At 48.6% G+C, this 19,044-nt stretch overlaps 1 protein-coding gene across 1 annotated transcript in view; it reads left to right on the top strand.

Annotated features, from left to right (window-relative positions):
• GALNT10 (polypeptide N-acetylgalactosaminyltransferase 10) overlaps positions 1-19,044 on the top strand; it is a 191,549-nt gene that overhangs the window by 165,435 nt on the left and 7,070 nt on the right. Inside the window, exons 7-8 of the mRNA XM_011356764.1 lie at positions 3,604-3,721; positions 16,716-16,823. Of these exons, the coding sequence (XP_011355066.1) occupies positions 3,604-3,721; positions 16,716-16,823 (226 nt within the window). The remainder of the gene's footprint in view (positions 1-3,603; positions 3,722-16,715; positions 16,824-19,044) is intronic.

Raw genomic sequence — 19,044 nt, 5'->3', positions numbered from 1 at the left:
TCTCTGTGCCCTACCCTCCTCACCTGGGAAAGCAGGCTGTTGGCAGCTGAGCCATCTTCATGGGCACGGTGCATACCCAGGGTGTCCGAAGGGAGCCCCTAATGCTGTGGGCCCCAGCGAAGGCTCAGAGGCAGGAAGAGGTGGGCTTCTTGGAAGAAATGGAAAGTGGCCAGGGTGATGGAGCAGCAGGAGCCAAGAGCAGAGGGCATGAGCGGAGGCCTTTTGCTTCTTCATCAGGACAGACATCCGTGTTCTTCTCCTGACCGCCTGTATCCTCCGCATGGTCAGACACTGCTATTAGAGCCATTCTAGTCCAAATCAGAGAGAACATGACACTTGCCCAAGATGACACATAGCAAAAGCTGCAATTGGAGTGGGCTGCTCCAGAAAATGGAATTTTCAGGGTTTCCAGAACCTCTTTATGGTTCAACCCTTTGCTGTGAACTGATTCATAGGCCCTATGATTGGAAAGGTACATCAGCGTGGGTTTTGGCCTGTTCATCCTCCTCATCTCAGGATGAGGAAAGGGTAAGTTCAGGTCATACAGTTGGTTAGTAGCGGAGGCCCAGCCAGTTTCCTCCGGGGCCTCACTCTCTCCATCTGGATGTTGGGGGCTGGCCTGGCCCTAGAGCAGTGACTCTCAACCCTGGCTGCCCATTGGCATCTCGTAGGGAGTTTATTTAAAACACCCACTAAGGCCACTTCCCAGAAATTACACCAGCATCTGGGAGTAGGATCTGGACATCATTGTTTCTCTAAAACTCCCAGGTAAAGCTAATGTGTGGCCAAGGTTTAGAGCCACCAGCCTAGATGCTTGCTGAGGCATCTCCCTCCTTTGTACCCTCTAAGTCCTTCCAGAAACCTCCCTTCTGTATTGTACTTGGACAAAACCCAGGGGAGAGACCACTAGAAAAATCCTGGTCATTTTCTGCACACCTTTCCTGATGCCAGCGACCAAGCAATCTGCAGGCACAGCATGGTGGAATGATGTCTGAAAGACTCAGGCCTTGGTGGCAGACCCTGGTTTGAATCACAGCTCGTCCACTTACTGTGTGCCCTTGAGCAGAGTATGTAGCATTTCTGAATTTTAAATTCCTCCATCTGAAAAAGGGGCTAGTGATAGGGCTTTGTGAGAGCTGGAGATAATGTCGGTAGAGTGAGTGGTACACACTAGACACTCAGAATCATTGTTATTATTACTGAACACAGCAAAAAATAGACCAGGCTAGAGGAGAGGCCTCCCTCCAGAGGCAAAGCCCTGAGCATCCAAAATGCCTTCATGCTAGTAGCTTACCTGTTGTGAGTAGCTCCTCATAAGGCAGCTCCTCCGCACCTGCCCCTGGCTTCCACTCGGGCTGACTTTTGTGTGCAGAGTCTTGGGTTTGATTTCTCCTGAAGCACTTAGTCAGAAACACTGTGCCCCTCCAAGCAGTGTATTTAAGGCTCCAGCCAGAAAACCCAGACCCCACAACCTTCAGAAGACAAAGGAGAGTGACGCTTTATTTTCTTATAGTCCTAGATACTTTCAGAAATATACTAGCAAGGTGAGCTAGGAAGTGCTATATGTCACTTGTGTAGATGGGAAACAGGCCCAGAGACATTAAGTCGGCGCCATCCAGCAGAAATATAATGTGAGCCACATATGTACTCTTAAATGTCCAAGTAGCCACATTAAAAAAGGTAAAGGGCAGTAAGTAAAAATTATTTTAGTAATATATTTTACTTAACTCAGTATTATCGGAAATAGCCTCATTTTATTAGCATGTAACCAACACTTAGAAATTATTAATGAGATTTTCTATTCTTGTCTTCATACTAAGCCTTAGAAAATGGGTGTATATCTTACGTTTGCAGAACATCTCCATCCAGACTAGCCACGTTTCCAGTTCATGTGGCCGGTGGCTGCCATGGCAGGCAGCAGTGTTCACCTCGGGTCACGTCGCTGGTTAAGGACAGCCGAGGTCGCAGGGAGGCTCTCCCCGTTTCTGACCCCCGGCCCTTTCCATTCATCGCCTGCTTCTTGATTGCTCCTCCCTGACAGGAGGCAGTATATTGTGGCCGTGAGGGATGTGGGCTGCGACATAGATTAGAAATTCACCCTGCTTAGTAATTGCGAAGCCTTGAGCAAGTTATCTGTCTGTACTCTGGTTTCTTCATGCATAATATGGGGTGGTAATAACTCATCATTACTATGAGGCCTACCTCATGGGGTCAACATGAGGGGTGAAGTTATTTTATTAATAAATTAATTCAATACAGCACCTGGCATATTCAAGCCCTCAGTAGATAGTCAAGGGGATCCCCTTTTAAAGGGGTCCCCTCCTGTGCAGTTAAGGCTCATTTGTTGCAGGAAGCTTGAGATGCATGTTCCCATGAGCTTGCAGCTCCTGAGACCAGGAGGGGACATGGAGGCTGCTGCTAGAATGCTTTCTGGTGTGAAAGTCTGGAGTTTTCCAGTGGAGCAAGACAAGGACACAACCACTCTGAGAGATTTTCACACAGCAAACACTGGTGGCCCCTCCCAGGTGCCAGCCCTGCATGAGATGCCTTGGGGGATTCAGGCAGGTCACAGCAGGCATCCTTCTCAGGCTTGGCATGATGCCATGCTGACTTCCTGTTCCCCACGGCACCCCGCAGTTTATCTTCTCTGTGCCTTTCCTCCTGTTGTCTTCTCCTCCTGGGTGCCTTCCCCTCCCCCTAGTTTCTACTTGTCCAAACCCACCTCAAAAGCCACCCCCTCAGAGCATCCTTCCTTGACTCTTGCCCCAACCTCCCTCCTCGCCCCCAAAACCTGGAGGCAGACGCTCCCTCCTTTCAGGCTCCTGGAGTGCTGTCTGCACCTCCCAGAGGCCCTTAGCACACTCCGGCTGTCTCTGGATCCCTCTGTCCTGAGGTGGCTGCCCACCACACTGGTACCCCCTGAAGTCCCAGTCCAACTCTGGGACTTGGCCTCCATATTCTCCCGGCTTCTGCTTCCCAGCTGGCACTCAGTGAATAAACTAACAAGAGAATGAATGCGTGGAGTTAATCTTAGCCCAGTTTAACTGGAAGATCAGAGACTGCAGTTTCTTCCATAAACTCTTAGCAGAATAAATGTCTTTGCCGACAGTGAATCCTCCAAAGAGCGTGTCTGAAAACACAGCTTCCTAGGTTCCATCCCCTGAGGTTGTTTCATAGGTCTGGAGTAGGGCCCAGGAAGCTGTATGTTTTTTCATCTAAAACATTCTACAGCCTGGACAGGCTTGGAAAGACCTGATAAGGACAAGTCATGATAAGGACAACAAGTCATTTAACTAGTGAAAGGACTACCCTATGGGGAAAAAGTACTATGATTTCATTTCACAAGTATTCTTTGGTGTTAACCATGTAAAGGAACTTTGGGTCCATTTGGCTAAAATGTGGCATTTATGAATGAACTGTAGGCAAGAAAGAAGAAAGCCTGGGCCCTCATTCGGAAGGGCCTTGGATTCCCTGTTAGACACATGGGCTGTGTTCACGGAGCAGTGAGGAACACCATCCCGGGGGACCAGCAGTGGCATAGGACACTCAGAGCACGTGGCCGTTAGGTCCACGTCTTCACACCACGCTCTTCTTCCCTGACAGGTCTCCCGTGATGGCCGGTGGACTGTTCGCTGTGGATCGGAAGTGGTTCTGGGAGCTGGGCGGATACGACCCAGGCCTGGAGATCTGGGGAGGAGAACAGTATGAAATCTCATTCAAGGTGAGCCACCTCTCCGGAAACCCCCTTCTTCTTAGCTCAGCCCCCTTAGAACCTGTCCTGGCCGGCTGCCTGCCTAGTGTGTGTCTGAACCTGGGAAGACGAAGGCTCAGGTTCTGCAGCCCCTGCGTAACTGAGGTGAAGAAGTCACATTCTCCCTTTATTTGTGGAATCCTATGTTGATCTCAGGTGAAGAACAGGTCCCTCTGAGAGGCAGGTTAGCCTGTCCTGTACCTTTGTGGTCAGCCACAGCTTACTTCTCACGTCCCCAGAACCTCTGGGAAGGTATATCCCCAGCCCACAAGGGTTGGCCAGCAGCACTGTTATAGGGCCAAGCCCTGCGAATACACAACTCTGAGTCAAGCATCAACTTTAATGCAAAAGACCAGTGTCACACACAAGACCAGTGTCACACACGGGACTTCAGTGCTGGGGTCAGATTTCCTAGGTCAGATCCTAGCTCTGTCACTTCCTGCCAGCTGTGTGAGCTTGGACATGAAACCCTCACTTCACTGAGACTCAGTTTCCTGTTATATAAGATGGGTTTGACGATACTTTGATCCTCACAGGGTTGTTGAGAGAATTATATAGGACCATGCTTGTTAGGTGCTTCTTAGTAAGTATCTCAAAAGATAATTTGCATTATCGACATCATTACTGTCATTCTGTGTAGTACCGGTTGAGCAGGTCAGAACTGGGGGACATAAATTCTTGAGTAGCAAGAAAACCACCACCTACAATTCTATTGAAACATATTGTTTTAAAAAGCAATCTGTGTCTCTTTTACCTCCAGAGTACTGAAGTTGTCTCCCATAAGGGGCCAGCCCCCTAAATAAAACTAATTTTAATATCCAGGGGTGATATTCAAAATATTTAACTCTGAGGACACAAGCACCAACAAGTCAGAGCAGGTGCCAGCTCTAAACAACCATGTGTCCACTCTGGTGTGCCGCAGCTGGATTTTGTCCCCAGTCAAAGCCAGCAGAAGCCCGTGCCAAACACATGTTAGCTTATTTAATCCCACAACAACCCTAGGAGGGTGGTATCATTATTATACCCATTTTGCAGGGAGGCAGGCGGGGCTAGAACCAAGGTCCCACACTGTAGGAAGTAACGGAACCAGGACGTGAACCCAGGTCTGTCTGACTGCAAAGCCCAGGCTCTGTCCTACCATGTTTTCTAGGCTTCAGCAGGGATGAGGGAAGAGCACTCGAGAGGAAAACTAGCTTGAGAAATTGTCTGCAGTCCCTCATGTCATCAGTTTTTGCCTCCTCCTGGTATTATTCTTAATTTACGGGAATATTCTGCTGCCTTTCAGTGAAGTGAATTAATAACAGTCTAAGTCAAAAATAGCAGACAACTCTGATCCATTGATAGGGGCTGCCCCACTCCTGTGTTAATATGTATTCTGAGGCTGCATCCAAGCTTATCAGAAAGAGTGGTGATTAATTAGTGATGTCTGCCATAGGTACAGGTTTGGTGAGTGATGGCGTATATCATTTATTTAGTATCCCTAGCCCATGCAATCTAGTTTTCCAAATGTCACATCCTTATGGGTACAGTGAAATCACACACAAGGAATCAGATGTTTTTACTTAAGAGTTCCTCGATCATCAATAAAACAAACTTGATTTATAAAGTTTCCTGTCAAGTTTGTTCCCAGAAATGGTCATATCTGTGTTCTGAGTTCTCACCAGAATGTAAATTTCAATAGGGTAGGGGTCTTTGTGTGTTTTACTTACTGCCCTATCCCAAGTACCAGAAAGATGGTCTGATACAGAGAAGACAGTTAATAAATATTTATTTGTTGGTTGAATACTAAAAGCAAGTGTATCACTGGCCAGAACCAGCCTCCTTGGTCAAGACGTACCCTTTCAGAAACTCGCTTTGTGGAGAGTAGTGAATGGAGAAAGATTTACACAAAGGAATTCCTAAACCCAAAATGATTTCATTTTGTGTATTTCAAAGACCCATCTAATGATGCTCATCAGGCAATTACGGCACTACAAATGGCATTTTTCTCCACACAGTTTATTTACAAAAGACTCAGTAATGAAGCCATCTGAGAAGTCTCTTGTGTGGGAGGGGGAAGGAGGATGGCTCCTGTTTCCATCTGATCTAATTATGTCCTTCACTCTTGAGGGGAGAGGAGACCGTGTAATGAGGAGGCTCCCGGGTCTGGAAGGAAGACTTTTCTCCCTTAGCTTCCTCTCTCTTGGCTTTGGGAGTGTAAGTTCCTGGAGCCTGCGACAGCCCATCTGCCAGTGCGCTGTCTCTCAGGCCTTCCTGGACAGCCTGCCACGGTGCTGAGGGGACAGGACAGCCCATTCATGTGCTGGTGATGCCTCCCTGAAATGCCAGGTGTTCTATTTCAGACAGCATGGAGCATTTACAAGGGGCCAAATTCCCTCTGATTTATCTCTGCTAAGATCCTTTTTCTTCTTGGTGATGGAGAAGAGAAACTGATCTGAAAGGCTGAGTGTATTTTCAGAAATTAAGATAAATTGATATGTGCCATCAGGACCCATGGATTAATAATTTGGCTCCAATTCCAGACTAGGCTATCTATCCTGATGAGAAAACCTGAGAAAAGATGTTCTAAAGGCTCTGAAATTTCTAGAAGACTCATCATCTCTTTTTTTTTTTCCTCTTTCTCATTCTCTCTTTCTCTCTTAGCCAGCAGAGATTCTGTTCTAAAAGGCACAGTCACATTATCAAAGTTCTCCCGCTTGATGGTTAGAATCTTCCCAGTTCTAGTGGTTGGATAAGTCTTTAACTCCATAGCCTGGCCTATACCTACTTCCATGAGCTGATACCTGCTAATACCTCTGACCTCCCTCCCCCTTGTCCTCTTATCCCATCGCGTTAGTCTGGACTCTTGGTTACAGGTGACCAAAATCCTAGGCAACCTGATTTAAGCAAAAAATCAGAATTGACTGGCCCACACAACTGAAATTCCAGGGTAGACATTCCAGGTCTAGCTGGATCCAAAGACTAACCCATTTCATCTAGTCTCTGTCTCTCTCAGTCCCTTGGCTTTGCTTTCATGTGGGAGGCTTTCATCTGCAGAAATATCCAGCAGCCCATTGGAAAGAGGGTTTCTATCTTTCATCTTCCTGTAGAAGTCCCCAAGTTAGTCTCATTGGCCTGCTTAGCAATGTTCTCATTGGCCAACTGCAGTCACATGCCCATCCTGGAACCAGGAAGATGGGCATGGGCTATTCCCCAAAGGATAGTCTAGGCACTGTATCCAGAAGGGAGAATGGGTCTGGGACATGGCAAACCACAGCTGTCTACCTCGCTCAGCCATGCAGAACTGCTCACAAGCCCCAGGCTCACATGCCAGGCCGTCTTTGGAGGCACACACTGTTCACTCTTCCTGAAATGCCTTTCCTTAGTCTGGCCAACCCACACTCATCCTTCCAGGCTTAACTTAGACAGATAGCATCCTCTCAGCCTCACCTGCACTCCCTGTGCTGATTAGAGGCCACCCAGCCTCACTCCTAGCATGGCTTTGAATACCTCATGTTGACATGATCCAAGGGTTGGTCCATCTTCCCCACTGGACTCTGAGCTCCCCACAAGCAGGGGTTGGGTCTTGTCCTAGCTCTGTACTCCAGTGTCTGGCCCATAATAGGTGTTTAAAATAACTGTTTGTGGCATTACTTCCTATCTGATAAAACTTCCTTCGCCCTACCCTTCCCAGGCTTACGTCACCATTTTGGAGTAATGGTAGTATGTTAGGAAAGGTATTTGGTGAGAAGGCAGGACACTGGCTTCTCATCTCTACTCCCCATGCATGTGGGGGCCCTGGACCAATCACTTGACCTCTCAGGCCCTCACATCTCAGACAGAGCTAATGTGTTTTTCCTTCTTACCCAATGAAATAGGATCAGATAATATGCTATGGGGAAAGCCCTTTGACTTACACAGGTGCAAATGGTTTGGATTAGAGATGGCCCCAGAGAGGGGACTGTACAGTGTCCCCGGGAGGCCAGGTTAGGAGGATATCTTCAACTCTGAGATTCAGGACAGAGGAAATATCCACAGGACAACATGGCTGAACTAGCATAAGAAAGATATGGCCTTTGGGGCAATGTAAGGAGATCTCTCTTTCGTTAATAGCAGTTGGCAAAATCTGTTACATTTCACAGCAAGTACATTCTTTGACCCAAAATCCATGCCCAGGAGTTTATTCAAGAGATAGCCACATAGATGAGCAAAGATTTAGGTAGAATCTGTTTACTGAAGCATTACATCCAACAGGGGACGATTGAAAATGACCTACATGTATGTCCTTAGGGAATAAATAAGTTAGAGTACTTCTCAACAATGGAATATTATACAGACAGTGGCTTACGATGGTTCAATTTTTAAGATCATAGGAAAACAAGAAGCATTCAGTAGAAACCGTACTTCAAATTTTGAATTTTGACTTTTCCCCTGGCTCGTGGTGTGCCGTACAGTACTCTCCTGCGATGCTAGGCAGCAGCGCGAGCCACAGCTCCCAGTCAGCCACGCAGTTACGAGGGCGAGCAACTGATACTCTACAGGGTACTTATCATGGTAGATGATTTTGCTAATTGTAGGCCGACATCAGTATTCCGATTTTGTTTAAGATGGGAGAGGCTAAGCTATGATGTGCGGCTCTCCCTTTCTACTAATGGGTTATTGTAACATTGAATGTGTTCATCGTGAGTACATATCACTTTTATAATAAAAAAAAAAAATAAGCTTTTTTTTAACTAAGAAGAAGGAAAAATGTTGGTTGATTTTTCAGCCCTCCAGGCCTACCCCTCCCCATGTATATCCCAACACTTTGGGCCATTTGCAAGTTCAGGGCTAAGACTCCAAGCAAGGCAGGCCTGCAGAGAAGAGTCTGGGAGGAACCGAGCCCCCTGAGTGCATCTCTGCCAGGTCGGCTCCACGAGGCAGAGGTGTGGGCCACCGTCCTCGGAGACACGGAGATGGTCTGAGGGTGCCGTGGGCAGGCTTGTGAGAGCAAGGTGGTGATGGGAAGCCACATGAGGAGACGAGGGCGAGCTATGTTCCACCCGAGAGGGAAGCCCATGACATCTGAGTAGAGGCACAAGGCCTCAGAGAGAGTGGGGTTTGCGTTGTTTGACATGGCTATTGTTACCAAAAGCCATCCGGGTCCCAGACCTCCTTGGGCAGATTTTAAAAAAGAAAACTCTCAGATTTTCCTTTTATAAAAGTTCAGGAGAACTAAGTGAAATCAAGTTGCGTGAAAGAAAGTAGGATGCACCCCAGAATCTGTCAAGCACGATGTTGTGATCTGATGCCTCGAGTGGTTAGGTGAGTGGGCCAGGGTCCCTCAGCTAGAAAGAGGCAGAGCCAGGACCAAACCCCACATGTCCTTACTCTAACCTCAGTGCTCATATCACTCCACCTGGTGGGAGGAGTGGAGAAAAGGCCGGCCCAGCCTAGAGAGGGGCCGTTATTATAGGTAGGGCCCAGAAGTCAGGACCAGCCCCAAGGGGGGTTAAATTGCCACACAGGAGGAAGAAGTGATTTCTAAAGTCCATCCCAAGAGGCAGAGGGTGGTCCAGGGCCATCATCCAAGTACCTGCATGGATGACAGCCTTTCTTTTCCCCGTTCACCACCCCTCAGCCTCCTCGGACTCAGACCAGCCGCAGTGTCGCTGCCGAGAACCTGGTGTGCCTTCCTTTTCTGGGTTATCCAAGGATGCTGGGAACCAGCTCTGCTGCACGCAGCATTTTCCTCCCGGCCACATGTGCCCAGACTTTCCAAGAGCCGTCTGCCAGGAACAGGGGAGGCATTCTGCTCATGACTCTCAACAAACCGTTTGAAATTCTGTGAGTGTCTCTGTCGGTGGGAGCCTGCCTCTCTCACCGTTCCCCAGGAAGATGGCTCAAAGGCCTGAGGGTCACCAGTCCCGCCTCACTCCCTAACTACCACACACCTGTCTCGTCATGCCTCAGTCTTTTGTCACTAAAAATGTCAATAGTAACTTCTTCAGAGGTTTGTTGTAAGAATTAAATGGGATAAAACATTTATTTGGCCTGCATCCAGGCAAAGAGGAGGCGTTTAGCAAGCAGTAGCTGTTCTGATGAGAACCCTCGTGTTAGAACAGCATAGAATTAAGTATATCAGATTCAGAATCAAACCAAGTGGGTTCGGGTACAGGCTCGATTACCTAGTTGCTGTGTGACCTTGGGAGAGTGACTTAATCTCTCTGGAAGTAAAATGGGGATAGAATAATCCTTACCACATAACGTAGGTGTGAACATGATATTAGTCAAACTGTTAAAACCTTAGCTCAGTGCCTGGCACGTAACAGATGATCAGTACGTGGTAGCTGTTCATGTTGGTGGTATTGAGATTGATGTGATCAGGCTGCAGTTGCAGGCGGACAGGACTGGAAAGGGCTTTGAGGCCAGCAGGACAGAGGCCAGAGACCTTGGCACCAGGCCCAGCTCTGGAACAAACTCTCAGTGAGACGTTGGACAGCTCGCCTGCCCTTTCCGCTAAACCTTTATCTCCTCATCCACAGGGGCACTAATAACCCCAAACGCACAGGGATGTCTGGAGATCGTGCAGCCTGGCAGGCACCGTCATCCCGAAAGGAGTTGTCGCTATCTCAGTATGCACTGGTCCTCAAAGTGCGGCCCCCAGACCAGCAGTAGCGGCAGCACCTGGGAACTTATTAGAAATGTAGGTTCTCAGGCCCCGCTGCAGACCTGCTGGGTCAGAAATACTAGGGGTGGGTCCCAGTGGTCTGAGTTTTAACAGTGCTTAAAACTCTCTGGGTGATTCTGACGCTCTCTCAAGGTCGGAAATCATGGCTGCACTGAATCGGTGGAATCCTATGCAGAGAGGATCCTCAGGCTCGAGTGTGGAAGGACAGAGTAGGTTGTCGGCAGGTTGGCCAGCAGGTCCTGACACCTTTACTGAGCTTTTAAGGCTCCTTGGCATCTAGTTTCTTCTCCAGTTCTTCCAACAGCGTTTTAGAGCAAGGCTGACCAATGACTAGGCCATGCGTGAGTGAGCGAATGAATGAGTAAACGAATGCATGTTTGCACGGACTGCATTGTTCATGGGAAGAAAATATGTGCCCACGCGAGAAAAGTGAGTGGACTGCAGCTGGTTCTCAGCCGCAGCCACACATGGCGTCCAGGAGCTGTGGAAAGGATCTGTGGTGACCGGAACAGGTGGCAGAGGACTGTGGCTGCACGCCAAGGACGAGCTCTTTGTTCTGCAGGCGATACGTGTGCTGACAGGGATCTTTGTGGAGGACCATGGTAGGGTCAGCACCAGGCTGTAGAAAGATCAAACCAGGAAGGTGCAGTCAGTCTCCCTGGAGGCCTCAGATCTGCCTAGTTCTGGGGGCCCAACCCCGAATCCACTCTGAGCTCTGCCATTTGTGAGTCAAGGAACCCTGGGGAGCCACTGCCCCTCGCTGGGCCTCAGCTTCCTCACATGTATCGATATGATAGCACCTCCCTCCCCAGGTGGCTGTGAGCGTGCTGTATTTCCAATTATGAGTCAAAACCGAAGGTATCCTACAACTTTACTAAGTTTATTTATTTAAAAAAAATCTTAATGTAAGGCGAGTACCCCCATTTTTTTGCCAAGTTGAATAAACATCTAAGGATATTGTTGAAATAGTCAGATATTTAATTTATTAATTTAGATACACATATGTTTAAAGCCATATTATATAAAATAATATAAGTAAATTCAAACGGTTTTTAAAAATACTAAAATTGTTTTTTCCTACTCTTTTTGCCAACTGTATCCAGTAACCATTATAAATATTCAAAACTGGTAACTGAGGTCCTTTCATGCTGTTAAGACTTCCTGAAACAGTATCTTCTTGTTTGAAACAAACTAATATATTCAAAATAATAGGAACTTCTGGAGGATGTGGATCTAATGCCATTCCTTATTTTCTGAAGGGAATTGCATGGCATGCATATGTGCAGTGCCCACCACCAGTAGCAACAGCTGACATATGTCCAAGTAACACCATTTGGATAGTTCGCAGTACTCTGTGCTTCAGAATTACCTCATTCCAGCCTCTTCACAACCCTAGGAGGTATGCACAGTAATTCGTCCCATTTTGCAGATGAGGAAACTGAAGCTTTCAGACTCATGAAACGTGCTTAGGAGCCTGGATTAGACCTCAATTCTGTCTAACTCCAGAACCCAGCTCATAACTGCAACCCCGTGTCCCTCTTGTGCACACAGATAACGCGAAATAATTGGTGGCAGTTGCCATCATCTTATTTCCCCAAAGTGCAACTGAATAGGGCTTGAGCTCCACAGGGGTCCTCAGCGGAGATGCCAGTGACAGAAGACGTGGCCGACTGCCGTCTTCTCCCTGGCAGCCGTGGGCAGGTAGGACAGCCGTCCCATTCCTGATTGGTTTCCAGGCAGCCATTTTCCTGACAGAGAGGTTCCGCCCCAGCCCCTGCCCACTCATGTTTCCAGCTTGGGACTGGCCCTTCCGCCACTCTATCTTCGGGTCCCATTGTGTCTCCCTGATGCGTATCACCACTCGTCTGTTTCCTCCTCTATTTGGGAGATAAGAGCAAGTAATTGTCTTTATAGACACTGTAATGAAACCTGTCATCACACAAAAGAAGGTTGCTAATAAAATAAATCAAAGCAGCAATGAAAACGAATGGGGAGCTAGCTTTTACAATTAGATTTGTACTTGTCTAGTGGCACGGCGCTTCCAGTGAGAAGACAGGTTATGTGGAAACTCATGGTGGAACAGGGCTCCCAGAGCCGGCGCAGGTGGGGTGGGGGCTGGGACGGGGCCGGACAGGGAGGGAGGCGAGAAAGCTGAAAGCAGAGAGGGTCTGCGAAAATGTCCTCTCAGTGGCCCGTAGCTGCCTCCATCCCGATATTGCAGGGTCCCGGCCAAACACAATTCTGGCGGCTGCCGGCACTGCAGCTCCCCGTTCTCTGCCACCAGCTGGACTCTTCTGCCAGCGTGTTACTTGGGGAAGAGGAGGACACTCTTGGGCTGGGCCCCAGGCAGTGCTCCATGACTGTGCCCGCCCCACCTGGCTCTGTCATTCTCGTCATTTGCAGGTTCTTCCACCAAGTCAGGAAAAACTACTTTCTCTCTCTGAGCCGCCGTTTCTGCATTTGGGAAATTGGACCATAAGATAAAAAAAACGTGACGGTGTTGGGCCAAAGGGCAAACACTGTATAATTTCAAGGTGGTGGCATTTCTCATCCGTTTGCAAATAGAAATGACTGATATTAATCAGGATCACTATTGTCAGGCATCAAATTAAACACTTTTACGGGTTGTCTCCTGCCATCTCAGCGGCTTGTGAGGTCGCAGTGACTGTCATCCCCAGGTGAATGCCTTGTGCGAGGTCACACAGCTGTACGAAGTGGCGTTGAGGCTGGAGAGTGGTGTGTGCTCATTACCCCCGTGGGTCATGAGTGGCTGCTGCCTCACCTGTAACGGAAGAGGAGGAAGGCCCTAAAGGTACACAGATAGGTGACCTGGACCATGAGCAGAACCTTGGGACCTGGGATCCAGGACCAGCTTGCCAGCCCAGGGCAAGTCATGACACCATTCTGTGCCTCCAGCCTTTATCATGTCCTTGGAAAGAGAGCCCCCTCCACTCTTGGGATCCTGCCAGATAACCGGCAAATACCATGGAGGTGTTGACTACTGTGTGAGAGGCATTCTGGGTGGCAGAGGGCGTTCTGGAGAGGGGTGTGTGCCGTGCACTGGGCCCTTCTCAGGCCGTTCAGCTGCTCCCAAAGGACTCAGGAGTTGGCAACAGCTTTCTCTGAACAGGTGTCTGTCTCTCTGAAGGCAGTTCACATTCTGAGTCAGCTGTCAGTGAAACATACCAGGGCAGGGAAGCCGTGGAGTAAACCCATCGTCCAAAGCAAGGACTCCTCTGGGCTCTGGGCCGCCCAGGAATCTGAGAGCATTTGAATGCTTCAAACCTCTCAGCAGATCAAGGTCACCCTGGTCCCTCAGGAACCTTCAGGCTGATGGCCAGCATGGTCAGGGCCAAAGAAACCCGAGGTCACAGCAAAGAGAAGGATTTGGAAATTGATCATCTGTCTGCATTAAGGACAGTTCCTTGCCAGGCAGAGCTAGAGACGCAGCCTCGTTAGCTAATGTGAGTTTAATATGGAGTCAAGAGAGCTGGATGCCAGCCTAGCCAACTGCCCAGGAGACATTCAAAAATAGAGCAGGGTAAGGTGCCCCCAACCTACTCAGTGCCGCTCCACCTGCCCAAAAGGCAGGAGCAGCCCAGCCGCATTGTGGGCAGAATCTGCGAGACAAAAGCATCACTTCCACATCAGTCATTTTGCATAAAGGAAGAGTTATTGTTATGGGATCCTGGCGCCTGATCAATATCTCCTGCTTTGAAAATAAACTTCTTGGCTTGGCCTTGACATTAATCTACCATCAGGAGCCCATTATCTTGAGACCAATGTTCTGTTCTATTGACTTACTCGATTTTTTTCTCCCCCAAGATCAGAATATAATTGCATTTCTCCAGGCAGCACTTCCATTAATTGCAGCCCATACACACATATCCCCTTGCAGGAAGCCCAGGACAGGGTACATCTGGGGTAGGATGGAGAGAGTGGCTGGCAGGGGCTCCTGGGGGACTGAGGCCCCTCAAGTGCATGAAGTAGAAAGAAGAGTGGCCCTTCTAGAGACCGAATCTCCAGGATCCCACTGAGCAGTTCAAACTGAAAAAAGGCTCCTTTGCAGACTTGGCACGTAGATGTTCCCACTCCTACTACTCACTCCACAGTGAGGACGTGTGATAACAAGATTAATAATAATGTCCTGAATCCAGCTGTGTCCCACCACCACAGCCCCACAAACCATGACTGAAACCATGAAGCACAAGCCAAAGCCACGACTGCCTCATACCTGCAGGAGCCCACCAGGCCTTCCCTCTCACAAGCCTACACCGTTCCTTCTGCACTCCACAGACAGAGTCATCTTTGTAAAAGCGAAATCGGATTATGTTTTCTCCCTCAGTGACGACTCCGTGAAGATCTGCCCCAGGAGACCCTTGTGATTGTCCCCACTCACCTCTCTGGCCTCCCCTCCTGGCACTCCTCCCTCTGCTCCAGGCCTCTGTCTGGCTTTGTTCGGTGATTATGCCAAGCCTGGCCCTGCCCCAGGGCCTTTGCACTTGCTCTTCTCCCTACCTGTTCTCTCACTCCTCATGTCTTTGTTACTTTTACCTTCTCATCATTTAAGTCTCCCCTCAAATGTTCCCTTCAAAGTGAGGCTTTCCCTGACAGGCATGGGTGACATAGCAGCCCACACATCCATACACTGAGTCATCCATACACTGACCTCCCTTTGGCTTCCTTATAGCACACGTCACCCTCTGACACTGTCTCCCTGGATTAGTTACCTACTGCCATAGGGAAAAATTACCCCCAAAATGTAGCATCTTAAAACAGTAATAATCAGGTATCCTCTCAAAGTTCGCATGGGTCAGGGATTTGGGAGGGGCTTAGCAGGATAGTTCTACCTGAGTCTGTCATAAGGTTGTCGTCAGGGTATCAGCCAGGGCTGCAGTCATACAAAGACGTGACTGGGACTGGAGGATCTGCTTCTCAGATGGCTTATCCACATAGCTGGCAAGTTAGCACTGTTAGCAGGAGGCCTCAGCTCCTCACCACCTGGACCTCTCCACAGGGTTGCTTGAGTGTCCTCACAACATGGCAGCTGGCTGCCCCCAAGCAAGTAATCCCAGGGAGTAAGGCAGAAACCTTATCATTTTTGCAGTATCCTACTGGTTACACAGGTCAGTCCTCATGTGACTCATTTGGGAGTGAATTACATAAGGGTGCAAATACGAGGAGGCAAGGATTACGGGGGGCCATCTTGGAGACTGGTCATCACACTCCCCACTTCATGAGAATCAGAGCTTTGGCTGACTTATTCACCACTGTATGTGCCCAGCACAATGTTTGGCATGTAGCAGAAACTCCATAAATATTAGTCAAATGTATGACTTAATCATTGTGGCATGTAACGCTGCTGTGACTGTGTGCCAAGTCTTGTGCTAAGCACTTTACATACCCAGACCCAGCCTCATTCAATCCTTTACAGATAAAGAAACTGAGCCTCAGAGATGTTAAGTGCCTTGAACAAAGTCACAAAGCCGGTAAGTGGATAAGGCAGGATTTGAACCCAGGACTGCTGAGGGGGGTCTACTTAGGCTGGGTGCCTCAGTGGGTGTGAGTCAGTGTTGGTTGTACATATGAAGAATTCCCCAGTTGCTGTCAGACCAGGAAGTCAAACTCAGGAGCTCTGTGTGATGGAGGGAGACACAAGGAGAAACATCAGGTCCTCAGCTGCGAGGCTTAGCGGCCAGACTGCAGAGAAGTCAGGCAGGGAGCCCACTGCCACTGCTCAGGGTGCCCCAGCAAGGGGCTTGCAGATGCAGGAGGAAACTCCAGAATCCAATGCCGCAGTCAGTAAGTATACAGAGTCTGTGCAACGCCTATCCCCTCTCGTTCCTGTGGCAGACATCACTAAGTGATCACCCAGTCTTTCCCACTGATCCCCCGACGCCACCTTAGAATTCTTCTCAACCCGGCAGTGCAAGCATCCTCAGCGTTTAGAGCTCAGACTCTGGAGTCAACTAAAGCCGAGTTAAATTCCGGCTCCACCACTTACTAAGCCCGTGACTTCAGTCAGACAAGCTTCTTGGCTTCTCTGAGCCTCATTTTCTTCATCTGTAAAGTTGGGTTCTAGCACTATCTACTTTGACAAGGCTTAAATGCAGTCGTGCATGTGAAGCTCGTAGCACAGTGTTTGGCAATGAGTAAGCACTCAGTGCTATCACAGCTATTTTTACTACTGTTGTCATTTCTGTGTTTTCTTCTGTTCCTAGTTCTGCGAATGGGGCTAATGCTTTGATACATGCACAAAGGAGGGGACAGTGGATTGGAGGCAGAAATAACATCTCTCTCCGTTCTCACCCACAGGTCTGGATGTGTGGGGGCCGCATGGAGGACATCCCCTGCTCCAGGGTAGGCCATATCTACAGGAAGTATGTACCCTACAAGGTCCCGGCTGGAGTCAGCCTGGCCCGGGTAAGCTGGCGGCTTCCTGGGGGAAAAGGGGGTGGCATAGGCCCTTAGCAGAGCAGAAGCTCCCTGAGGCACCCGGGACCCCAGGCCAAGTGATCTCTAGGTGTGAGGTTGTGCCCCGCACCACTCTCCAGGTGAAATCCCAATGTAAAAGAACTCGCTAAAGCCCTGCCTACTCACTTATTAGCTCTGCTACCTTGAGGGGATTGATTAACTCCTCTGAGCCTGCGTTTCTGCCTTTGTTTAAAGGACGCTAATTTTTCCAACTCTTAGCATTGCCATAGAATTAAGAGATGACATGGGGTCCCATAGTGTGACGGACAAGGTGATTTGAGGTGGTAGACATAGGAACGTTTTTGTTTACATGTGTTTAAATTAATGTGGATTAGAAATTAATGCGTATTAGTGTAGCAAACTTGTGATTTCACAGACATTACTTAGGTTAAAGCTAAAGCAGGTGCAAAGTTAGACCAGGGGCGTTTTAAAGAAACATATTAGATAAATATTAACGTAGGCGGAATGGTATGTTTGGGAAAGCCTGAGACGAGGTACTTAAAAGTTCCTGGCACAGGGGCAGTTAATAACTGCCAGCGTCTTTCCCTTCTCCCTAACCCCCTCCCCACTTTTATTGCCAAAAATTCTGCGTGTCAAACTATTTCATGCCTTCAAATGGTTTGTATTAATCATTGCTTGAATTAAATTGGCCACTGGTTACAAATGGAAATCTGTTAGCCAGAGATTTGGGGGATTTTTTTTTTGTATTAATGATATTTCACCAAACTTTAATAATAAATTTTAAACTATTAAATGTCTTGAGAAAAAAATCGAGGTGATCACAGAAGAAAACCGAAGGGGTGGGAGTGTCCCCAGAGGGTAAAGAGGGCCTCAAGGAGGTTTAGGGGAAGCTGAAAAGGTCACCGGCACAGCTTTGCTCCTGAGGATACCCCATCCCACCCCTGCCACCTCGTGGAGACCCCTCCGGGGCAGAGCCCTCCTTATAAGCCTGTTTGGCATCAGTCCACGTAGCCTCCTCTGCCCATCCCTCATCACCTGACAGTCGACGACGTGCGGGCTTGTAGCCCCCTGGATCCTGGAAGAGCCACTGTCCTGCTATTTACAAGACTGAAAGGCTCCAAGAAGCCGCGTGTGTCTGCCCGGGCTCCATCCGAAGATGGGGAGCTGTCTCGGGAGACGGCCTGCTACCGGGCCTTGGGGCGGGCGTTAAGGCAAAAGAGAGCCTGCAATGCCCTCTAGTGGTCGAAGGTTGCAACGACAGCCGCACCAGACGTTTGGGCTTTGGACAGCTCCATCCTATGTTCCGGGGGAGGAGGGACGGGGAATCCCAGAGAAGGTGCCCCGCGGAGAAGGAGCGCAAAGCCAAGTAAGCCAAAATCGCGACTGTTCCAGCCACTAGGGACGGTAGGACCACGGGGACACCTCTGACCCCTGAACAGGACCACTCCCAAAGCATCTTTTCCCTATCCAGAGCTGTCATCTATAAGATCAGCCTGGTAAAGAGACACTACCATCTCCTGTTGATAGGACCATAGGCGAATTCAATGGGTTAATAGCTAACTGTAGTAACACATAACTCTCGTGAGCTAGGCATCTTGCAGAGCATCTTACATACTTATCTCACTTAACTCTCACTTTGTTTTTAATCCCCTTTTTAGACATGAGTGAAACATAGAGACATTAAGTACCTAGAGCCAGAATTCAAACCCACTTAGGTCTGAGCAGTGTCTGGGACAGAGCATTTGTCCCTTATATAGTGACTGCCATTATTATTATCAGTATTCATGTCACCATCAATATTAGCAAGACCGGGACATTTATTTTAATGTCTTATCTGTGTTTAAACACTTTAACATCTCTTTCACCGAATTAGTCTCCTGTGCCTTTAAGCCAATTAATGATCCGAGCAGCGCCCCACAGGACCTGTGCAGGACCTCGCAGATGCCTGACTCAGGCTCCTCTGACTTTTGGTCATACTATCTAACTATTCTCATTTAGTTCCAGATCACATTTTAAATGTTCCGTGTTTTAACAACCGGATCCCCCTAGAGCATTATCTCCTAGAATATCATTTTGATAGATTTGAGGAGAGGTATCCTCCATGCCCAGATGAAGAGGGAAACCAAAATCTTACTAAAGTTGTGCTGACTCCAAAAGGACAAGCAGCCTGTCAGCAGCGAAGTAGCAATGCAGGAAGGATGAGCCAGCC

Source organism: Pteropus vampyrus, unplaced genomic scaffold, assembly GCF_000151845.1.
Source record: "Pteropus vampyrus isolate Shadow unplaced genomic scaffold, Pvam_2.0 Scaffold30, whole genome shotgun sequence".
Lineage (NCBI taxonomy): Eukaryota > Metazoa > Chordata > Mammalia > Chiroptera > Pteropodidae > Pteropus > Pteropus vampyrus.
This window is presented reverse-complemented; position numbering and strand designations above follow the sequence as displayed.